This window comes from Mastigoproctus giganteus, chromosome 13 (genome assembly GCF_048544385.1).
Source record: "Mastigoproctus giganteus isolate SK-2022 chromosome 13, ASM4854438v1, whole genome shotgun sequence".
NCBI classification, from domain to species: domain Eukaryota; kingdom Metazoa; phylum Arthropoda; class Arachnida; order Uropygi; family Thelyphonidae; genus Mastigoproctus; species Mastigoproctus giganteus.
In genome coordinates this window covers 76,993,869-77,018,379 of record NC_143587.1, presented here as the reverse complement: position 1 = coordinate 77,018,379, position 24,511 = coordinate 76,993,869, and the positions used below count along the sequence as shown (strand labels likewise).

Below are 24,511 nucleotides of genomic sequence, written 5' to 3'. Positions count from 1 at the left end.
GGAGTGCTTCCCAAAAAAAGAAGACAAAGAAAACAGAAGATTTTTCAGATAAAGCAGGAGGTTTTTTTTCACATTGCACTAGAAATTAAATTTCACTAACAAAATGCACATTTTATATTACAATATAGTTATAGGATTGTTTAAACCAAAAATGTACAGTATGTTTTTAAACATTAGTTTACTTAAGTAGATATTCTATTATGTTTGCTCCCACATGGTTGTGGGAGCTTCCTTGGACTCGGGGGGAGGGGGGTGCCCATGGACTGGAGATGTGCAGGTGTGGCCCCAGTTCGCAGAGGATGATCGAAGGCTGACGCAGGTGGTTGTGGACCTGTGGGTTTGGCTTCTGTTCCGGGGGGGCACTGCAGGGTCGTCTGGACAGGGCTTCAGTTGTGGCTCGGGCACGGCCGTGGTTTTGTTGGAGGGAAGTCTTGCCTGACCAATTTGATTAGGTACTGTGGTGCAGTCGCGGGGTGGGGGGGATGGATGCGGGGAGTGGCTTTGATGTGTGCATGGATCTTGGAGGGGCTTTTGGTGCTGTTGCACATGGAGGACAGCTGCACAGATTGGAGTGGTGTGGCATTGGGGGTGGGTTGCTGCTGTGGATGGAGGGTTGGTTGAGGGGGGGGAGGGCGGAGAGTGGTGATCGGTGGATGCTGCTCATCGTGGACCGGTGTTGTTGGTGGGGTCCCTCAGGGTTTAGTGTTGGGTCCATTGTTGTTTTCTGTATTTGTGGATAATATTGATGATGGTATAGCAAGCTTAATGTCTTGATTTGCGGACGATGTAGAGGTTGACGATGCAGAGGACGATGCAGCATACCATCAGTAGTGTCCTCATCAGTTGTTGAGGACACTACTGATGGTATGCTGCTACAACAGGATCTGGAGAGGTTGAGCGGATGGGCTGAGAGGTGGCAGGTGGAGTTTGGCGTTGACAAATGTGAGGTGCTGCATGTGGGAGGCAACGACCCCGGAGCGGCATGTCAGCTCTGTGGTGCTGCACTGACAGTGGTGGAGAGTGGAAGGGACCTGGGGGTGGTTGTACAGGCAGATATGAGGTTCTCTGAGCGGTGCAGACGGGCCGCAGGAGTGGCTCATGGTGTCTTGTCGGTGATATGCAGGAGTTTTTTTGGCAGAGATAGGGAGGTGATTGTTCCCTTGTATGGGGCAATGGTCAGGCCACACCTTGAGTGCTGTATACAGGTCTGGAGGCCTCATTTCAAGAAGGATGTAGAGCTGCTGGAATGAGTGCAGAGAGGGGCAGCAGGGTTGGTGAGTGGAGCAAGGGGTTGCTCTTGCGAAGAAGGGCTTAAGTTTTGCAAATTGCAGTGTCTGGAGACTGGGTACCGGCAAGGTGGTCTGATGGAGGTGTGTAAAGCCTTGAATGATTTGAGCGTGGTCGGTGGTGATGAGATTCTGCCTCTTGCTCGGAGTAGTCACCTGGGGGGGGCATGAGTTCAAATTGAGGAGGGACGGATGTGGGTTTGATGTCCGGAAGTTTGCCTTTGGCCAGCGGGTGGTTGGTTGATGGAATGGACTTCCATCCCTTGTTGTGGAGGTTGATGGCCTAAATAGGTTTGGGACTCAGCTGGACAAGTATTTCGAAAGAACGGAGGGATGAAGTGGAAGGTTTTTTTTTTTTTTTTTTTTTCCTTTGGCTGATGCTACATAAGCTTGCTTTCTTGCATCATATGCCTCTACTAATGCTAATGCCACTAGATATCAACTGATTTTGATGTCTAATGGAATATCCAAATTTCAAGAAGACACTCCTGCAAACTTTATGTGCTTCCTAGAAATGTTAAGTTTCATTCATGACAATGACCCTGCTGACTAAACTTGGCTATCAGGAACATTCTCAATGCTTCACCATAAAGGGACGATCTAAACTCAGGTTTTGTGTTTATAATCTAGCTGAATATTCTCGACATCCAACAATGCTATAGGAATTGTTAAAATGACAAGCATGATTTGATATATATTTATTACATCATAGGCATCCTTGTGCAAGCCTTACTTCCCTAATCAATAACCACAGTACATCAGTTCTTTCTTCTTGCAGAATAGTGTCTTGTTGATTCTTACAATTAAAATGACAGAATTGATGCAGAAAAACATCTACTGCTTCATCCATTTCTTTATCTTTAATGACACAAAAAACGTACTGGAAATTTGTTTTTCTACAGATTTTCTACAGATTCAGATTTTCTACACAAGTGAGAATATGCATAGAATTAACAACTTGCTTGGTCTGTTTACATTCTCTCATCAGAATTTTGTAATTCAGTTCTTTTTCTTGAGATCAACACAATTTGTCTTCTTTCAAAACTTTTGGATCATGAACCAGATTTGACTAGTGCCACACAGTAGTGATTACATTGTAATTTTCAATTACAATATGTAATCACTGAAAAGTCTTCATATTTCTTTTCATACCACTTCTAACTTCTTCTTTATACAGATCTGTAAAAGGTTGCCACTATTCACCGGTCTAGTCACATATTTAACCAATAACAGGTCAATATAGAGGTGGAATAGGACCAGGGTATGTCTGCCAGGGACAAAAGTTGATGACATTCTAGAACAAATATCTTTTAAGGGCACAAAATGTGATATAGTTGTACACATTGGCACTAATGACACTAATTGTAGATCTGCAGATTTACTAAGCAAATACAGGTCAATGCTGAAAAAAATTTGCAAGTTACGGTTAAATTTGAAAGTGTCTGTAATCCTGCCCAGACACAATAGGAGGGAGTATATGATGAGAGCCTTGTCAATCAATTTGGTCCTGGAAAGATTATGCGGTGCTCATAGGATAGAATTTTTCTCAGCGTGGTCTGTGCTTGTTAACAGGAGAGATTGCTTCTGCAGGGATGGGATACTTAAATAGAAGGGGAGCAAAGAATATTTGCTGATGCTATCAAGACAAGGTTAGATGGGTCAGAAAACTGCTAGCTTGGAAAGATTCACAGACTAGTAGATTAACAGTAGCCGCAGAAAGAGGTGGAAATTATGTGTTCACTGCTTTTATTGGAATAAGCAGCAGCCCGGAAAGCCAGTTGCTGGGGATCAGGAATCAAGAAAATACATGGGCTGTGTTAGAGTAACTAAGAGTAAGAACAGGTACATGTATACTTGCATGTACCTGTTGCATGTACTTGACCAGCACTTCAAATTCATCAAATAAATTTGATGAATTTGAAGTGCTGGTCAAGACATCAAAAGCAGATATTGTTGGGATATCAGAGACGTGGTGCCACACAGATGTAAACAGTGCAGAATTGGAATGTGAGGAGTACAATTTGTACAGAAAGGATAGACAGGATAGGAAGGGAGGAGGAGTTATGTTGTTAGTTAAGAAACACAAAATCTAAGGAAGTGCATCCAGTAGTCATAGATGGACAGTGCAATGTTGAGTCAGTTTGGTGTGACATAAGCATTGGGAAAGGAAAAATTAGGGTAAGAATTTGTTATAGGCCGGATGACTCTGATGAGTACAATGAACAATTATACAGAGAAATAGTGGGCCAATTAATCAGTGTGTTATAATGAGGGATTTTAACTTCCCAGATATAGAGTGGAACTTGTGGTTTGGTCACTTGCACACTAGCAAGGCTTTTGTGAATTTATTGGATGATTGTTTTCTACAGCAGCATGTTAGAGAGGCAAAAAGAAGTAGTAACACTCTTGATCTGATTATCAACAATGATTATTCATGCATTAAGAATTTACAGATAAAGGAACCACTAAGTGGCAGTGATCAAAGTGTACTGATGTGGGATTTACTTAATGATGTAATTACCATCAGAGGTAAAGGGAAGGATTTTTGCTTTCATAAAGGTGACTACAGTGGTCTCAGAGATTTTTTAGGTTCTGTACAGTGGGACCAACTGATGATATTATCAACAGCAAATTCTAAATGGGAAGCATTCAAGGAAGTAATTTTGGAAGCTACCAGGCTTTTTGATTCAACTAAGAAATACTGCTCTAGATTCAGGCCCAAATGGAAGTCAGATGAACTAATGAGACTCGTGGCGAAGAAGAAAAATGCATGGGATGCACATAAATTGTCAGGCGACACAGAAGCCTATGGTAGATACAAGTTAGTCTGTAATCAAATAACAAAGGAGGCTAGGCAAGCAAAGGTAGATTATGAGAAATCTTTGGCAAAGAATGCTAAGAAAAACAGCAAAGATGTCTTTACTTATATAAACTATAAAAGGAAGGAGATGAATCAGATTTGTCCACTTGATATTGATGGTTCGACTATAGATGATCATTCTCAGATAGCTGCCAAACTAAATGAGTATTTTGCATCTACATTCACACATGAGGAATTATTAAGGTTTGAAAATGGCAGAAAGTTATCAAATTATAGCAGGGTGCTTAATGATTTTGTAATAACTGAGAGCAAAGTGGAGGAAAAATTGTTGAAGTTAAACATAAGAAGGGCACCTGGGCTCAATGGGATCGATCTAGTTATATAAAAGGAGGCAGCAAAGGAAGTAAGCAAACCCTTAGCCATAATTATGAGAGCATCCTTGGACTCAGGGGAAGTCCCCATGAACTGGAGATGTGCAAATGTATCTCCAATTCAGAAAGGGGGGATCAAAGGGTGACATGAGTAATTACAGACCAGTTAGTTTGACTTCTGTTATAGGGAAAATAAGGGAGTCACTGAAGCTTTGCAGGATCATCCAGACAAAACAGCAGTAATAATTCAGACACAGCATGGGTTTGTCAAGGGGAAGTCTTGTCTGACCAATTTGATTGGATACTATGATAAAGGAACCACCTAGTGGTTCCTTTATCCTCAGATTCTTAATGCATGAACAATCACTACTGATAATCAGATCAAGAGTATTACTCCCTCTAGTTGTCTCCCAAAACATGCTGATGTAGAAAACAATCATCCAATAAATCCACAAAAGCCTTGCTAGCGTGTGAGTGACCAACCCACAAATTCCAGTCAATATCCGGAAAATTAAAATCCTCCATTATAAGACACTCTGATTTATCTACCACTATTTCCCTGTACAGTTTTTATTATACTCATCAGAGTCATTAGGCCTATAACAAACTCCTACTCTAAATTTTGATTTTCCAGGGCTTATGTCACACCAAACTGACTCGACACTGCAGTGTCCAGCAATGTCGCCTGGCTGTACCTCCTCAGGTTTTATGTGTTTCTTAACTAATAGCATAACCCCTCCTCCCTTTCTATCCTGTCCATTCTTCCTGTACACATTGTACTCCCCAAATTCCAGTTCTGCGTGACACCACGTCTCTGATATCCCAACAATATCAGTCTTTGATGTTTTAAGCAATACCTCAAATTCATCAAATTTATTTACCAAACTCCTAGCATTGGTATACACGCAAGTATACATGCACCTGTTTCTATTCTTAGCTATCCCAACACAACCCATGTGTTTACTTGTATCACAATGACTTCCAGCAGTCTCTGAAATCACCTGCATTTTTTCCAGGTTGCTGCTCATTCCAATAGAAGCAGTGCAAGAATCACTTTCACCTCTGCCAGCAGCTTTTCTTGGGTACATGGGGATACTTCAACTTTGTTAGTCTTTTCTTTGGAAATTGCTTTTGTTATTTTTGGAGCATTAGGAGGTACCAATATAGGAGTGACAGCTGATTGGTCTTTCTGTGCAGGTTTTTGTGGGCTTAAGAGGTAACGTGCAATGGGAGTGAATGACTCTTTTGGAGGAATGGTCATGCCTGTATGAGTTTCGATGGAACATCTCCCTGCTACCTTCTGGGTGTTGGTGGGTTTGTTTATATTTAGAGGTTTCACCACTTTCCTTGCCTCCTTGTATGATATGTTCAGCTCTGCCTTCAGCCGTTGGATTTCTTTTTCTTCTTTCCACCTCTGGCATGCTCGTGAGTAGGCTGGATATTCTCCCTTGCAGTTAATGCAGGTGGGTTTTGTGACTGAACATGCTATTGTTTCATGGTCCTTTGCACCACATCAAGCACATGCAAGGACTCCATGGCAGGCCATTTGAGAATGTCCATATTTCTGACATTTAAAACACCGTAAAGGGTTTGGAACATTTGGATGTACTGGACAGTTGATGTAGCCAGCTTTAATCTCATCAGGAGACTTTGGCAAGTTAAAAGTCAGGATTACGTTTCTGGTTTTAACAAGTTATCCATCTCTATGCACATTAATTCTCTTTATGACAATAACTCCCTGTGGTTTCAGTTCTGAGCAGATTTCCTCCTCGGTAACATCAAGAAGGTCCCACTCTGAAATGACACCTCTCGACGAATTGAGTGTTCTGTATGGTGTCACAGTTATGGGCATTTCTCCGATTGATGTTGCTCGGAGTAGCTGCTCAGACTGCCTGTCAATTTTAGTTTCGATTAAGAGGTCACCAGAACTGATTTGGGTGAACCTGCTAACCCATCTAACACTTTCTGTATAAAGAAGGGTGACATTTTGCAAGTCAGTTTTTTGCTGGTAGAATGTATAATTAAAAACCTTGGGACAGGCCCTGATGATATTTCAGTTCGCTGCTTCTTTGTAGTAATAGTGCTATCCGTATCGTCATCTATATTTGCAAATAGGGACCGAGTTGGGGCCCCTGGAGAAGTAAGTTTATTACGATTCATGAAGTTTTTGAAATGGTTCAGTGCCCGGGCTCCCCACCCACCATAGAGCCCAAAGGGATGCCCACTACCCGGCATGCAATAAATGTGTTCGGGAGTGGAATGCCAGGGATACCCAGACACCATACCCCACAGCTGCCAGCCTTCCAGGTCCACCTATCTTGTCAAAGCAGGGGCCGAAGTGGTGTATTGAAGCTGGGCCTCTCAACCACCAGGATCCCCCTTTCCGAATTTCCACGGGTCGCAGCGCACAGCAAACATATTGGATTCCATTGATGTTAGCCTCGAACCTAGGCTGTGGGCGTTGGATCCCAGTGATGCTAGTCTGCAAGTCCAGCAGTGTCACTGGGAGATCCCCTCACCACGTACAGGTGTCCACGTCGAGGGGCACTATTGACATTAATGAAATCCTCATAATTAAACTTAATTAATACTTTCTTACTACTTCCATTAAAATAACTAGGTATGTGTAGTTTACCCAAGGGCTCGGAAGTTTTTCTAGTAAGCAATTCTTGGTAATTTTCCATATCACAGAATTTACGGTATTCAGTTTCACTAGCACATTTTTATCTTGTCATGAAGGACCTTTCATCTGGAAATATTGATACAAAGCACCCATCTGCTCTTTTATTTTTTGTATTACACACATGTAAAACACCTTATCCCCTTTCATCACTCTTTTAACCAGTGATTCTGTGATTTTGTAAAATGTAACCAACCTTTGAGATAGAAAATTTTAATAAACATCTAAAATCAACTTCAAGTGATATAACATTGCATATTTAATTAATTTACAATATTATATTAAAAATCGTGTGTTATTTTTACAAAAAGATTAAAAATGGACAAAAATAAATACAATAATATATGCTTACTGAGGAACCAAATCATCTCCCCTTGTTAACGTTGTGGCATCTAGTTCAAATATGGAAGCTATATCAGTAGAATGTGGCACAGAAACAAGGCAATAAACTGGATTACCAGGTGGTCCCCTTAATTTGTTCCTCATAGGATCTTCAGTAGGATCATCATCAACTTCTGCTGCTAGGTACTGCCCTGTAGCCAAGTGCTTGAAACGAAACAGTGTATTCCAGTGTCCTGCTCCTCCTCTACAGGGATCATGCTGAACAACCTATGAATTTATTAAAAAAATTATAAAATAATCATTCTGAAGTTTATAGAAAAAAATTTTATCCATCAATTTTTAAGGGATCTGTATATTGATCAGTGTAGATCACACAGCGAATAAAAGCTTCATTCAAGAATAAGCAAAAATGCAATAACATACAAAACTATGAAATTTTTTTTTTTATTAGTATAAATAATTAAATAAATGGATGTGTGACAGAAGTCAAATAATCCATGGAACCACAGCAGTGCCAGACTATCAGATTACTAGGCATTAATCTATAAGCCACTACAAAAGCTTCAAGTAATTAAAATGTTAATGTGTTGGTACACTATTTATTTTATATTTTATCTAATTATAATTTTATATAATAAAATAATAAAAATAGACATCATATTATAAAGTACAGAGACAAAATTAACAGCAAAACAACTTTTAATTGTTTAAATCGTTTCTTTCTGCTCTTTAATGTCATATGCAGTAAATAAGGCAACATGAGTTTTGGCAATTGTGTACAGTGCTTTGATTTAGCCAAAAAAATTAAGTAGATTCACAAAGTGTCATTTCTGGCAATGCCAATCAAACGAACGTTATGATACGATTTAATAGTCGACTAATTATTACACTGTGACAATTAAACTCTTAAATTTCTTTTTGTTTAACTTCTATCCTATATAGTAATCAATTATAAATGGTAAAACATGATTAATTATTAATGATGTTGTTGAAACAACACAAATCAAAAAGAAAACACAAGTGATGAAAAATTACAGGGTCAACTCTGTTACAAACACTCAACTTATAATCATGCACATGATCAATGCTCTATATCAGGGGTTGGCAACCTGCGGGCTCACAAGCCGCATGCTGCTCTTTTATCATATAACTGCGGCTCTAACTTTAAGCCCACATGTACATCAAGCATGGCATGCAGCAGGAGCAAGCACTTCTGTTTAGCTTGCCTTGCATCACGAGCATTAATAAATAACCATTACTGAAAAAAGTTAAGAGCTTTAGCCTCAGGCTGTGAGAGATTTAGACAATGCAAGTTAGTGCAAACGCATCATATTAGTACGGAACTAAACTCTGAATTAACAAAAATATGCAAAGGCGGCATCATTTAAGTTATATCTCATATTGTGAATACCTTCACAACGAGTTGCCATGATATTGCACTAACTCGAATAAGTAACACTTCACCAAAGGAGAAGGCTGTTGTTACTTATTCTCAGCAAATACCACCACCTAGACAGCACCATTTCGGGGCTATTTTGTATATGTGTGGGATAATAACTCTACCATCCTCTTGTTCCTATTAGACTATAAAAGATTGTTAGTTATTTGGTTTTTAGAAGCATTAGCAACTAAGGCCATATTGCTCCGAGGATATGCGGTGGTCATTCCCTGACCCTTCCGCATCCTCCGTATTTGGTGGTCACGGGCTCAAACCCCAGTCTAATCAAGAAGCACTGCTGCTCCTGCCCACCTGGCTAAGGAGAGGAAAACAAATGGTGTAGAAGAATAAAAGGGACATTAACTCCTTCAACTCACACCACTCAAACACTCAGACTCCTGGAATGGGCAATGCTACCCCAGTGGGAAAGACTGTTGTTGCCTATTATTGGAAACTCCAGACATCATTAGGCTCCACCTCGTGCCATTCAGGGCTATTTTGTATATCTGTGGGATAATAACTCGACTATCCACTTGTCCCTATTAGACTTAGAAAAGCAAAAAGGTAGAGGGAAAGTAATAGTAGGAGTGGAAGAGGAAAAGAAACGGTGTAGAAGAATGAAAGGGACAGTAACTCCTTCAACTCACACCACTCAAAAACTTCTCGAATAGGCAACGCTTCCCCAGTGGAGAAGGCTGTTGTTACCTATTCTTGGAAACTCTGGACATCATCAGGCTCCCCCTTGTACCTACCCACCCACCGAAGAAGGGCTATTTGACCCGTCTTCGGTGGGTGGATAGGTACCCGAGTGATGCAATGATGACAAAACAGCTATGAAGTATAACTCCACAATATGAGAGATGTCTGATGGTGTATAATATAAATTAAGACTGAAATACGTTAAGGGCTTTAGCCTCAGGCTGCGAGAGATTTAGACAACGTACAAGTTAGTACAAGTGCATCATATTATTCGTTATTCTCAGTGGTGGTATCCGCAGAGAATACGTAACAACAGTCTTCTCCTTTGGTGAAGCGTTACTTATTCGAAGTAGTGCAATATCATGGCAACTCGTTGTGAAGGTATTCACAATATGAGATATAACTTAAACAATGCCACCTTTGCATATTTTTGGCTAATTCAGAGTTTAGCTGTATACTAATATGATGCGTTTGCATTAACCTGTACGTTGTCTAAATAATCATTAATAAATAATACAGTCAAACTATAATGAGCATCAAGGGACCGACAAAATTTCCTCATTATAACCGTTAATTGCTATATCAGTGATAGTGAACATGGGGAACACCTTGAGGCTGTTAAACAATGAACGCTTTATATCAGTGATGAATTAAATCTACCTCATATATATTTTTTTAAATTCTCAATAACTTGATAAAAAGATATTCAAAAAAACAAAAGAAATCTTAGAGAGAAAAAAATAATATTAATATTATTATTAAATAATATTAAACACTAATATTAAACAATTTATTTGTCTGTAATTTTAAAACCATACACTTAATACTAAACACAATTTAATTCTCTGTAATTAAAAATTATACTATTTAATAATAAACACGATTTCAATTAGTCTTTATTTCTGAATCTTAAAACTGTTGTTTGTTTTAAAGATTTCACTTTGATATTTCTTCAGTTTCCCCTTAAAACACTCAATGCATTAAAAGTCTCATTACTTGCCTCATTTCCTTCAAAAAAATTTACTAATGTGTCCATTTCTCCTTGAGCTTGTGAGCAATGATTTTAATTCACTTTCAATTGTCATCATATCATCGTCTTTACCATCGTCATTATCGCCTTTGTTGAGCACAGCATCTACAATCACTCTCTATAGGAAGACTAGTTAATGAGTTGTCATTGACTCATACAAATTCATCGATGCTATCTGTATTAAAACCTACAATGTTGTTACATAGCAACCATTCGGATAACAGTAAGTTGTTTTCTTCGTTTCAATCTTCTTCAGCTACAATTGAAATTTCATTTCGATTTCTTGAAGCAATTCAATATTGTTGTCGAAGTAACGTTGTTCCATGCATCATTCAATAAATTTATAGCATACAATATCGATACAGATTCAATAAGTTTCTGTTCTCTTTGACTGCTCAGATGTAGAACTAGAAATCTTTTATAAAATCATTTCAAACTCTTGATTACACCTATGTCCATTGGTTGTAAAATAGATGTTTCACTGGGAGGTAGAAACACTAGCACAATGTTGGACAAATTTTCAATCTGAGGATGGGCAGGACAGTTATCAACTAACAAAAAAAATTTTTTTTTTCTTTTGAATAGCTCCTTATTCTAATCATTTACTTATTACCAAAAAATATCCGAAGTCATCCAAGCTTTCTTGTTTGCAATGTAATCGACAGGAAGTTTCCTTACGTTTTTTAAACACAATATGATTTTCCGATAACAAACAGTTTTTTTTATCAGTTCCTGTCATATTTGTGCATACGAACACCGTCAAGCGAGCCTTTGGTTTTTTTTCCACAAACACGTTTTCCCCCTTTAAATTTAAATGTATTGTCAGGTGTCAAATTATAAAAAAGTCCTGTTTCATTGGTGTTGTAGATGTCTGTCATTGAAATCTTTCCTGATTTCTGCCCAAACATGGTCAATCCATTCATTTGCCATTATTGGATCTGCAGATCAAGATTCTCCACTAATTTTTGCATTAGCATTAGTAGAGGCATATGATGCCAGAAAGCAAGCTTATGCAGCATCAGCCAAAAAAAAAAAATTTCCACTTCACCCCTCCGTTCGTTTGAAATACCTGTCCAGCTGAGCCTTAAATTTATTTACGTTATCAACTTCCACAACAAGGGATGGAAGTCTGTTCCACCAATCAACTACCCGCTGGCTAAAGGCAGATTTCCGCACGTCTATCCTACATCTGTCTTTCCTCGATTTGAATTTATGCCCTCTCAGGTGATTATTCTGAGCAAGAGGAAGAATCCCATCAGCATTGAGCATGCTGAAACCATTCAAGGCATTATACGCCTCTATCAGATCACCTCGCCGGTGCCTAGTCTCCAGACACTGTAATTTGCAAAACCTAAGCCTTTCTTCATAACAGCAACCCTTTGTTCCATTCACTAATCTTGTTGCCCTTCTCTGTACTCGTTCCAACAGCTCTACATCCTTCTTGAAATGAGGCCTCCAGACCTGTATACAGTACTCAAGGTGTGGCCTGACCATTGCTTTATACAAGGGAATAATCACCTCCTTATCCCTGCTAGAAAAATTCCTGTATATCATTGACAAGACACCATGAGCTACTCTTGCCGCCCGTCTGCACTGCTCAAAGAACTTCATACCTGCCTGCACAATTACCCCCAGGTTCCTTTCATTCTCTACCACTGTCAGTGTAGTACCACAGAGTTGATACGTTATTACTCTGGGGTTGCTGTTTCCCATATGTACTACTTTACATTTGTCAATGTTAAACTTCATTTGCCACCACTCAGCCCATCTGCTCAACCTTTCCAGATCTTGTTGCAGCAGTATAGCGTCAGTAGTGCCCTTAACAACCCTGCCAACCTTTGTATCATCTGCAAACTTGGACATTAAGCTTGATATACCATCATTCATGGCACATGGCTTTAAATTCAGGCTCTACAAGCAGATCAGCCTAGCTAAAGTCAGAAAGCAGTTTTATCATAATTGGCTTAACTTCTGTTTTATGCTATCATATAAGCATAACACCCCCATAGAAGCTTTCCAAATATGGTTAAATACAGTGCTTGCTGACTTACTCCATAACTAACAAATTTGAACTTCACATACAGGGTACAGCTCTAAATACAACAGCATTATCAAACAGCACCTAGCTGAATTACATGAGCACCTTATCATCACTCCAGTAGAAAAAGCTTCCAACAACTTTGCCTTTATCTGCAGATCTTTCTATTATCATACTTTAAAGGCTGAACTCAACTCTAGTGCAACTTACAAACCTATTACCAACAACAGCAGTATTATCACCAAAAAGCTTATTGCCTTCAGCAAAAAATTAAATATTAACTTTAGCGTTTATAATTTCCCCTACATTTATTTCATACTTAAATTCCACAAAAATCCAATAGGTTTCAGATTCATCACATCCTGCAAACAGCTATGCACATAAACCTGGTAAGACTTTAGAACTACTCCTTAAGCCTATCATAAACATCTTACCTAATGGCAGAATTATTAACAACAATCAATCTGTAATAGATGCTCTAAAAACTAATAACATTACTAGCATATCAACATATGGCTTTAATAGCCTTTTAACCAGTCTAGATCTATCAAACCTGAAGGCAATTCATAACAAATTGTACAATAGCTATAGCCATCATAAACTGCAAACTCACATATTGGAATAGCCTGACCAACCTTTATATTTCAAACAATTACATATTTGATGGCAATACAGTTTACTTAAACCAAAGGAACCCCCATGGGCAGCCCAGTAAGCTGTGTACTGGCTAACTTCTATCTGCACCATTCTGAAACCTCATTACCATCAGAACTATGCATATTCAGGTACATAGATGACCTACTGGTAATAAATTGTGCCAACTTTTTACAAGAGTTTGCCAATATTTATCCACCAGAACTGACTCTGGAAAAAAACGAATAACAATAACCATACAGCCAGTTACCTAGATCTAGACATTGATATCAATGGCATACAAATCACCATTAATATCTACAACAAACGTGATGCCTTTAATTTCAATGTTGTCAATTTTACACATTGGCACTCCAACATCTCGAAGAAAATATATGCTGTCATTCTTTCGCTGTGCATTAGAATAGCTACCATATGTAGCAATAACAGACTGATCATGCACAATATCAGAATTCTATACAATAAGCTTCTAGACAACACGTTCCCAGCACCTTATCTTCACTTTAAAAAAGCTTTCTATATATTAAAATATAAAAAATTGATTAATCACCCTCTAGGGCAATGGCTTTCAACCGAGGTGCCACAATGACATTCCAGTGATGCCATGCAATTTGCGTTTAAGTTACTTAAACTTTTTTTTTTTTTTTTTTTGAAATTTATATTTATTTCATTATAAAAAGGTATCAAAATATATAAGAGCAATACAGCTCAATCCTTCCTACTTTAATACTATTTGAAAAATATAAGAGATTTAACTCATACCTTTTTATAGGAAGTTCTTCGGCCTGACACTCACATCATATAAATCCAATTAATACATTATATGAGACTAAATTTATAATACAATATTATGATTTAAAATTGTCAATATATACGGGTTTCTTAAAAATAATCCTGTATTCAATTTCCATAATTTACTCACTGCCAAAAGGAAGAGCAAAGCGAAGTTGATGCACATCAACCCAACACAAACTAAACCACCCAGCAATAATGGACAGGAAACAGAAGACAACTGTCAAGTTTACTAAAATATTTTAGACTGAACTTCTTAATAAGAGAAAAAGTTATTTCGGGATGGTCCATGTTCACAAGAAGTAAAGTGACACTTAATCTCCACTCTCTTTTATACTAATAATAAAATTCCATTTAGTGTACCGCGACGAGATTATTTTATTAACCAATGTAAATAATGTTATTTACATTGGTTAATAAAATAATCTCGTTGCGGTACACTAAATTGAATTTTATTATTAGTATAAAAGAGAGTGGAGATTGTTAAGTGTCTATTTATTTATCATCAAATTGTTTAATTATCATCAATTTGCTATACATACAATGAATAATTCGACCAGTTCCAGAGAGTCTGTTTCGCAGACCCCGCTGAACTGGTAAACAGACCCCAAGGGAAATAATTTGATTACTAGATCACAAATGTCAGATTTGGGATCTGAGTGAAAAGTTCAAGAAAACTTGGTCGATATGATACCAGTAGTTCAGATACTTACTGTTGATGTAAATCTTACATCAACAGGCCTTACTGTTGATGTAAGATTGTTGTAATATGAAAATTGCATTAGAAAATGATACTAATTAGCACAACTGCACCAGAGAACAATCAAATATGGAAGGAGCACTTTGCAGGTTTATACAGCTACCTGACTTGCAGGGCATGTCTAAACATTTTAGATGTGCCCAGATGTCAAAAACTGTTTATAAAAAAAAAAAAGCTGTACATGATAGGTAAAAACAGTTTGAATATTTAGAATTAGCACTAAAAGTACACCCAGAAACACCATCAAATTTGGAAACCTCAAAATCTATGACATCAAACCAGGCTTCCATAGCTGCTTTTTGTTCTTTATTATATTTAAAATGAGTTCACAGAGATGAGTTTTAAGGCTTTCTTGAACAAATAATAATTACTTTGGCTGAAGCTGAATGGTGGGGAGTGGTGTTTAATTTTTCAAATCTATATACATGAATTTCAGCCTGTGTAACCCAAGCTTTGTACAAGAGGGCATTGTCATGAGAAGTTAAACCTGATGACCCAACTTTCCTTGTCTTTTTTCCACCAAATTGCAGTTTTTAAGTTTGACATAAAGCTGGCAAAATATTCCCTTGTTACTATGGTTTTAGTTGCAAGGTTAGTTAACAACAATCCTTTTATGTCTCAGAAAACTGAGGTCAACACTTTTACACTGATGGATAGGGTTGAAGCATTTTCTGTGCTGGGGATTCACTGTGATTCCCTATTTGCTTTCTAATTTGTATTCATGATCATAAAAATGTAATGAAGTTTCATCACCAGTCACCAAACAGAATAAAAATCCATCTAGATTAGCAAGAATTAGCAAGCAACGTGCACAAACTTTGCACATTCTCAAATACCCATGTATTATTATTAAAATGCTTTCACGAGAAATATTAAGTACTTTTTCAAGTTCAGGCGCTTTAATTATTCTGTCTCTTTCTTCTAAAAATAGCATAACTGGGTGATATTCTTCAAACAATAGTCGATTCATTTAAGAATTACTTTAACATTTCTGCTCTCTTTGGTCAAAAATTTGATTACTGAATAATGCCTGATTTTCTGGATATTCATTCTTCTTCCACCTACCGACATAAAAATTAAATTCAGAAACTGCATAAAATATTGACAAACATTTTTTTCATTATTTTCTAAAACATTAAGCTATTCTATAATTTAAAATTATATTTTATAACCTTTTCTCTGAACTTCTTGACCACTCCTCATGTTAATAACTAACACACACACACACGCACGCATGCACGCGCACACACATGCATGCAGGCGCGCGCACACACACACACAAACTTTTATTTCAGAAAGGAGCCTTTGTTATTTTAATGACTATTTGCTTATTCGTTGAACTATTCATATGGTCTTTGGCTGTAGATTTAATTTCTTGAAGTATATGACTACAAAGTATCAGCTTCCTCATAAGCAAGGTATATAGGAAGGAACGACAAAAGTCATCATGACATTTTATGGTGCTGCACATCACAAAAATTTACACCTTTAAAAGATGAAACCCATGTCTTGCATTGGTTTCATCTTTCAGAGATGTATAATTTGCTTCAACAGAGAACTAAGCATTAGTATTAGTAATATAATATAGTATAATAATATAATATAATATAATATAATATAATATAATATAATATAAAAAATAAATAATAAAATTTAATTAGGAAAATAAAAAAATAAATATATTAAAAAAACAGAGAATAACCTATATGCTTCCCCTCCCCATACTGATGACTATCCAGCTGACCATTGAATTTCCTCAAGCTGTGGTAACTTATTCCAGTAAATCAACAATTCACTATCTAAAATAAAACTTCCTACAGTACTGTCTAAATTTTTTCCCTGTAATTTGAGCTTATAGCCTCTGGTCCTAGAATCATTTTATAGCTCATTTTATTTATTATTTCCTCTCAGAGCCTTATAGAACTCATTGAAGTGAGGTCCCCTCTAAAGTATCTGGCTGCCAAGCTATGTAACCCTCACATCCTGTTTGCTCATATAGGTCCTTTCGGAGATCTTACCAAGAAGGTGGTTGCCCATCTCTTTGGACTCTTTTAAGATTATTAAATAACACTGAAAATACTGTTAATGAAATTATATCTTAATAAAAATTATTATAAAACAAAGTACACAGCATAATATCAAGAAAATAATCCAACCATCAACCCAAAAGTTGAAGGGATCATTCTGAAACATCAAAAGTTGGAAACAAGCATTCTCTATCTTCCTATCCTCAATAAAACTGCAGGTCTCATAGAATCTATCTGCAATCATATTAGACAGATGAAGGTTTTCTTATGATTGCAACATGCAACAAGTGTGCATAAAGAAAACTTAAAACTAGCTAAGGAAAGGATAATTCAAATTTGGAGAGTATTAATCAATTAACATTCACAGGATGGGTTAAACCCAAGTTTCCTATGGCTGCTTTCGTTAACTCTCAGGAAACCTTCAACAGAATCAAGAACTATACAAGACTTTTAAATACCTTCATATTCATTCAATACAGTCTTACCAAGCCAAATTAGACAACAAGGCAGAAAAATTCTTTCATACTTACTTCTACTTCCCACAAAGCTTTAGAGCTAGTAGCTGCAGTTGCAGTAGTTCTTCCTGTTGATCGCAAGAAAACATATTGTTTCTTTTTATACTCATCCATTGTTAAAAACTTTTCCTGTTCTGCATGAAACAACCTTACAACATCACCCTGGTTAAGGGAAGAAGAAGAAGAAGGAAAAATATAAAACTAAGAGCATTTCCAAACAGTTTCACTTAATTCATTATACAACAAAATCAAGACTAATTCAAACGGAAAATAAATTAAAATCTAAGATTATGGCCTAAGGCAGCAGTTTGACCTTTTTTTTAATATCCCTTAAGTAATTTATTTTATTTTGTAGCACCCCCTACTCAATTTTCTGCCTGTTAAATCCGATTCTCTCTCTCTCTCTCTCTCTCTCTCTCTCTCTCTCTCTCTCTCTCTCTCTCTCTCTCTCTCTCTCTCTCTCTCTCTCTCTGTGTATATATGTATCTAATATTAAAAAAAAAAAAAAAAAAAAAAAAAAAAAATGTAATAGAATATTTTTTTTTTTTTTTTTTTTTGATTTTTTTTAGGAGCATTAGTGACTAAGGCCATATTGCTCCGGGATATGCGGTGGTCATTCCTTGACCTTTCCGCATCCTCTGTATTTGGTGGTAACGGGCTCGAACCCCGGTCTAATCAAGAAGCGTGTACTACGCACTGCTGCTGTTCCTTCCCACCTGGCTACGGAGGCGCCTAATAGTTATTATAACAATACATAATTATAAACAAAATTACAATGCATAATACAGATTATATATACTTATATATAATTATATAATAATTTTATTCTCAATATAGAGGTACTAAATAAACGCCAATTATAGATCATCACAAAATTAAAAAGATACCATGCAATGGGAAATACTTAAAAACTTGGTTTATGTACATTTTGAATGAGATATTTGTGCCTGGTGTGATTCACAGTTCTTTTTGATATTAGATGGAATATTGGAGATAGATACTACCATTACTTCCTCAATCATTTGTAGTCTTTCCCTCTTGTTATTTTTAATAGTGGTAAGCACAGAAAATACTAACTCACATAGGTAAGATATGAAATAAATATATAAATTTAAAAAATAAGTTTAAGTAACTTACACCCAAATTAGGTATAAATTATATTTATAAATTTTTAACTTATAAAATTTGTAAGTTAAATTTTAATGAACTTAAAATTTTAAGTATTTGGGAATCATTAGAACAGAAAGGCATACTACTGATTGGTTGTTGGAAGCCTTACTTTGGTATGCACCAGACATTTAAAACTTTGACGGGAAGGCAGAGAGGATAGCATTTAGCATGTGTGTTCCAATTTATACTTTGTTATGGCAAGTGCTGTTACACATAATTTGTATTTTGCAAAGTTTAATCAAAATTTCCACATCATTCACTTTAAATTGGTGAGAAAAATTCGCTGCTAATTCAATCTTGATTCAATTCAAGATTTTTACAGCAATGGTGAATGCCAAGTTTTCATTTATACTTAGTCATTTTATTGACTTAATTGTTATACTAAATTATTTTCTACAAGTAGCTTTATAGTTTTAGCCAACCTCCGTGGTTTATTTAAAATTAGATAGCAATTTTGAAAGCTAATACTTAGTGTCCGTAGATTTTACGTTCGTAACTTGCCGCCATTGTTATACAATACGGAATACCGTAAGGTTTAACGTAAAACTAGGTAGTGAATTACATAGAACTGTATTAGAAATTTGCTAGATTAGTATAGTATTATCAATAAAATTCATTAATCTTATTAAATTTCATTGTTAAATTACACTTAAACGGAATCATGATCCAGATTAGAGCAGCAAAGCGGCAGCCACAGAATAGAAGAGTGCTGTGGCTCGCAGGAGAACCGAAGGGGACAATTCTATCACGCATCACAGTCTGAAACAATGCGCAAAATGCAGAGTTGTCTAGAACAGGCCAAGATCTAGCCAAAGAGGATGTCTTTGTGTGTGCTAGGTGTAGAGACTGAGAAATTAGGTGCCAAATGAGTGTTCTGCAGGGTGTCTATGAGGGTTTGAGGTGTGGGGTAAATGCCCTCAAAGAAATTAATATGAGGGTTCCATCAAGTTCTCAGCTGCCCAACTCAATGCCAGAGTACACTCCTGTGCATCAGGCAGCACAGTGTCAATCTCCAAGGCAGAATGCAGTGGTCCCACAGAAACTAGTTATTGCCGGTGACTCGGGAAGACGGAGAATACTGTCAGTGAGAGGGAGAATATTGTCAGGGAGACGGGGAATATATTATGCAAAAAGGATAGGTGGAGCAGGGCATGTCTGCCAGATGCAAATGTTGATGACACTGTAGAACACATATCATCTTTTAAGGGCACAAAAGGTGATATTGTTGTACATGGTGGCACTACTGAAATTAAGAATAAGCGATATGCAAATTGAGGTTGTCACAGACATTCTCTCAGATATACCAGACAAGCTGTCCTTGCTACCTGGTAGTCTAAAACGCTGATGGAACTGATATTCGGGTGTCACTCAAGTCAAGTGGACCCAATTTCAGCGAAGTCCGGACAGTCTGCGACAGCCAAATCCTCTGCTTGCACCCTCACGATTGTGGGACTGTTAGTAATCCTGGGTATAACCTCCATGCACAAGTACATGGTGGGTGACTACCCAGGTGTGAACCAACGTAAGCAGGGGTCGAGGTGTGCCACCCACACCACATGGAGGAACGCCGCCCCTCTATGTTACCAGGCAGTACTAGGTGGTAGATGACTCACATCAACCGGTGATATACCACCACTTCGCTTATTGGAAGCTTGAAGTGGTGGAACCCATGTTTAATCTCTAGAGCTAAGTTCGGGTCAACCCTTCCCTATCTCTTCCATCATGCAATATGATTGATGACTTTTGAGGTTATGATGAACGTCGTGGCGAGATCCAATATTCCTTACATTTCGAGGGTACAGCTCTAAAACGGGGTTCGCAGGCCGGCTGCTAGATAGTACACTGGACCGAACCTATTGGTATCTCTCTAGGAGGCATCCGGATCAGCCAGTGTATAATCTTGCTACATCTACATTGCCAGATAGTGACTGGAGGGAGTCCGAGTAGTGTGTATGCGGGGAGCATTGTCGAGGCCACGTTATGTCAAGGATCTGGGTATATTCTTACCATGTGTACGCCATATCCAAAAATTTCATTACTTCATACAGCATGTCTCCCCAACTTTTTCTTATTATTGAATACATCATGAATTGTCAAACTAATAGAGTAAGCTTATCTGCGAAAAGATCTAAACCTCCCAAACACTTACTAGTTCATTTCACAAATATACATGGTCTCAATTCTAATCTCAACGATGTCCATTTCCACTTGCAATCTACCAAACCCCATGTACTTTTTCTGACAGAATCTCACTACTGCTCATCTCAGATGCCCAAATTATTCGTTGTATGATTCCTTTCGCCTCAAAGGTGGTACATGTGCATATGTCCGTTCTGATATTCCCTGTCAGAGACTTGGCAATTTGGAATCTCCTCTCTTTGATCTTCTCTGGCTTAAAATCTCTCTACCTCATTGTGTCAAATTCATCTGTTGTCTCTACCGTTCTCCCAACTCCACTAATCACTTGGAGCTCTTTGACTTCCTCTCTTTGCAACTTGACTTTCTCTAGTCCAACTTTCCTAACAGTCAGGTAATTTTCCTTGGTGATTTTAATGTTCACAACTCCAGCTGGCTTCCAATTTCTAGTCACACCGACCCAGCAAGTCGAGATGCTGAGGCTTTTGCAATTACTAATGACCTTTCACAGATTGTTCATTTACCTGCAAGAATACAGGACAATCCTAATCATACAGCCAATACGCTTGATCTTGTTCTCACAAACAACCGTTCTAAGTACACGGTCGAAGTGAGAGGTCCTTCAGGCACTTCAGATCACAACTTGGTGATTGTCTCTTGTCCGATGGAACCTTTATCTCATGGCTATTCCCAACCTCGTGTTGTTTGGCATTACAAGAATGCAAAATGGGATGACATGTGAGACTTCTTATCTTCTTTTCCATGGTCTGATTACTGTTTCAAAACTTCTGATGTCAACGTTTGCACAGATCGTGTCAGTGAAATTATTCTTGCAGGAATGGAATCCTTTATCCCACACTCCACTTTAAAATCTCGTCCTTTATCTAAACCTTGGTTTTCCAATAAATGTGCTAAGGCTGTTCAAGAGAAGAATGTTGCATATTGTAACTGGCTTGTTTCTAATTCTTCAGTTTCATTTTCTGCGTACACCAAAGCTCGCAACAATTGTAAAGCAGTTATTGATCAGTCCAAACTAGAGTTTGAACAGGGTAAGAATAGAAAACTTGCTTTTGCCCTGATGGTAGCCGAACATTCTGGTCTCTTGCCAAAGTTATTGGCCACAACTTTTGACCATCTCATTCCCAACACGTTCCCAACAGGCTCCATTCAATGCTTCCTGTGGTCTTCCGTCAAAAGGATATCAGAAGGATTTTGATGAATCTTGATGCTAAGAAAGCCCCAGGTCCTGATAGTATATCTCCACTTGTTCTCAAAACCTGTGCTCCTAAACTTACTCCTATTCTTTGCTGTCTTTTTTCAATTTCTTATTCCAAAGGTGTTTTTCCTTCTGATTGGAAATTTGCTCATATCCAGCCAGTTCCTAAAAAGGATGACAAATCCCTCCCATCCAATTATCGTCCCATTCCAATTACTTCTACTCTTTCTAAAGTAATGGAGAAATCAATTAACCGCCAACTCTTAAACTACCTAGAAACCTTCCGTCTGATCAATGATCGCCAGTATGGATTCCGTCAGTGTCGATCCACTGGTGATATTCTGGCTTACGTTACCCATTTATGGACTAATTCAATGGAAAGGTTCGGTGAAACACAAGTAGTTGCTCTTGACATCTCAAAGGCTTTTGATCGTGTTTGGCATAAAGGTCTTCTAAACAAGCTTCCACCTTATGGTTTGCCAAATGTTTTTAGTAATTGGTTATCCAGTTTTCTCTCTGATCGTTCACTGAGGGTGATGATAGATGGCTCTCTGTCTTCTAACTTCTCCACTAATGCTGATGTCCCTCAAGGTTCAGTTCTTTCCCCCATTCTTTTCCTCTTGTATATTAATGACTGTTTGTTAGCTCAGGTAGCTAACAAACTAAATGAATATTTTGCATCGACATTCACACACGAGGAGTTATTCAGCGAGGGGAATGCCAGAGGTGTATTCAACTCTCGCAGTAAGCTACAGAATCTTGAAATAACTGGGAGTAAAGTGGAGGAGAAACTGTTGAAGATAAACACAAGAAAGGCACCGCGGGTGGATGGGATCTATCCAGTTATATTAAAGGAGGCAGCAAAGGAAGTAAGCAAACCGTTAGCCATAATTATGAGAGCTTCCTTGGACTCGGGGGAGGTACCCATAGACTGGAAATGTGCAAATGTGACCCCAATTCACAAAGGAGGATCAAAGGCTGACACAAGTAATTATAGACCTGTGAGCTTAACTTCTGTTCCAGGAAAATTAATGGAGGCACTGGTTAAAGAAGCATTGCAGGATCATTTAGACAAGAGTTCAGTTATAGCTCGGACACAGCATGGTTTTGTTAAGGGGAAGTCTTGCCTGACCAATTTGATTGGATACTATGATGCAGTCACAAAAGAACTGGATGCAGGGAATAGCTTTGATATTATATACTTGGATCTTAGAAAGACTTTGATACTGTTGCACATGAAAGATTGCTACACAAATTGGAGCAGTGTGACATTGGAGGCAAATTGCTGCTATGGATAAAGGGGTGGTTGAGGGGGAGAAGACAGAGAGTGGTAATCAATGGACACTGCTCATCGTGGAATAATGTTATTAGTGGAGTCCCTCAGGGTCCATTATTGTTTTCTGTATTTATAAATGATATTGATGATGTTATATCAAGCTTAATGTCCAAGTTTGCAGACGATACAAAGGTTGGCAGGGTTGTCAAGGACACTACTGACACTATGCTGCTGCAACAGGATCTGGAAAGATTGAGCAGATGGGCTGAGAGGTGGCAAATGAAGTTTAACATTGACAAATGTAAAGTACTACACATGGGAAACAGCAACCCCAGAGCAACATATCAACTCTGTGGTACTACACTGACAGTGGTAGAGAATGAAAGGGACCTGGGGGTGGTTGTGCAGGGAGATATGAAGTTTTCTGTGCAGTGCAGACGGGCTGCAAGAGTAGCTCATGGTGTATTGTCGATGATATATAGGAATTTTTCTAGCAGGGATAAGGAGGTGATTATTCCCTTGTATAAGGCAATGATCAGAGCGCACCTAGAGTACTGTATACAGGTCTGGAGGCTTCATATCAAGAAGGATGTAGAGATGCCTGAATGAGTACAGAGAAGGGCAACAAGATTAGTGAATGGAACAAAGGGGTGCTCTTATGAAGAAAGGCTTACGTTTTGCAAATTACAGTGTCTGGAGACTAGGCACCGGCGAGGTGATCTGATAGAGGTGTATAAAGCCTTGAATGGTTTGAGCATGCTCAATGCTGATGGGATTCTTCCTCTTGCTCAGAATAATCACCTGAGAGGGCATAAATTCAAATAGAGGAAAGACAGATGTAGAGTAGACGTGAGGAAATTTGCCTTTAGCCAGCGGGTGGTTGGTTGCTGGAATAGACTTCCATCCCTTGTCGTGGAAGTTGATAGCCTAAATAAGTTTAAGGCTCAGCTGGACAGGTATTTCGAAAGAACAGAGGGGTGAAGTGGAAGTGGTTATTTTTTATTTATTTATTATTTATTTATTTGTTTTTTTTTTTTTTTTTTTTTTTTTGGCTGATGCTGCATAAGCTTGCTTTCTTGCATCAAATGCCTCTATTAATGCTAATGCTAATGTTAAGAATCACTTTCACCTCTGTGGCTACTGTTAATCTATTAGTCCTTGTATCCCCCCCAAGCTAGCAGTTTTCCGACCCACCCAACACTGCCTCGATAGCATCAGCAAATATTCTTTCACCCTTTCTATTTAAATGTATCCCATCCC

The 24,511-nt window shown here is 38.0% G+C and overlaps 1 protein-coding gene across 1 annotated transcript in view; it reads right to left on the bottom strand.

The window, feature by feature from the left end:
- Itpr (Inositol 1,4,5,-trisphosphate receptor) overlaps nucleotides 1–24,511 on the bottom strand; it is a 1,293,714-nt gene that overhangs the window by 1,158,735 nt on the left and 110,468 nt on the right. The window contains exons 8-9 of the mRNA XM_090387283.1: nucleotides 17,469–17,615; nucleotides 7,511–7,767 (exon numbers count right to left, since the gene is read on the bottom strand). Of these exons, the coding sequence (XP_090243409.1) occupies nucleotides 7,511–7,767; nucleotides 17,469–17,615 (404 nt within the window). The remainder of the gene's footprint in view (nucleotides 1–7,510; nucleotides 7,768–17,468; nucleotides 17,616–24,511) is intronic.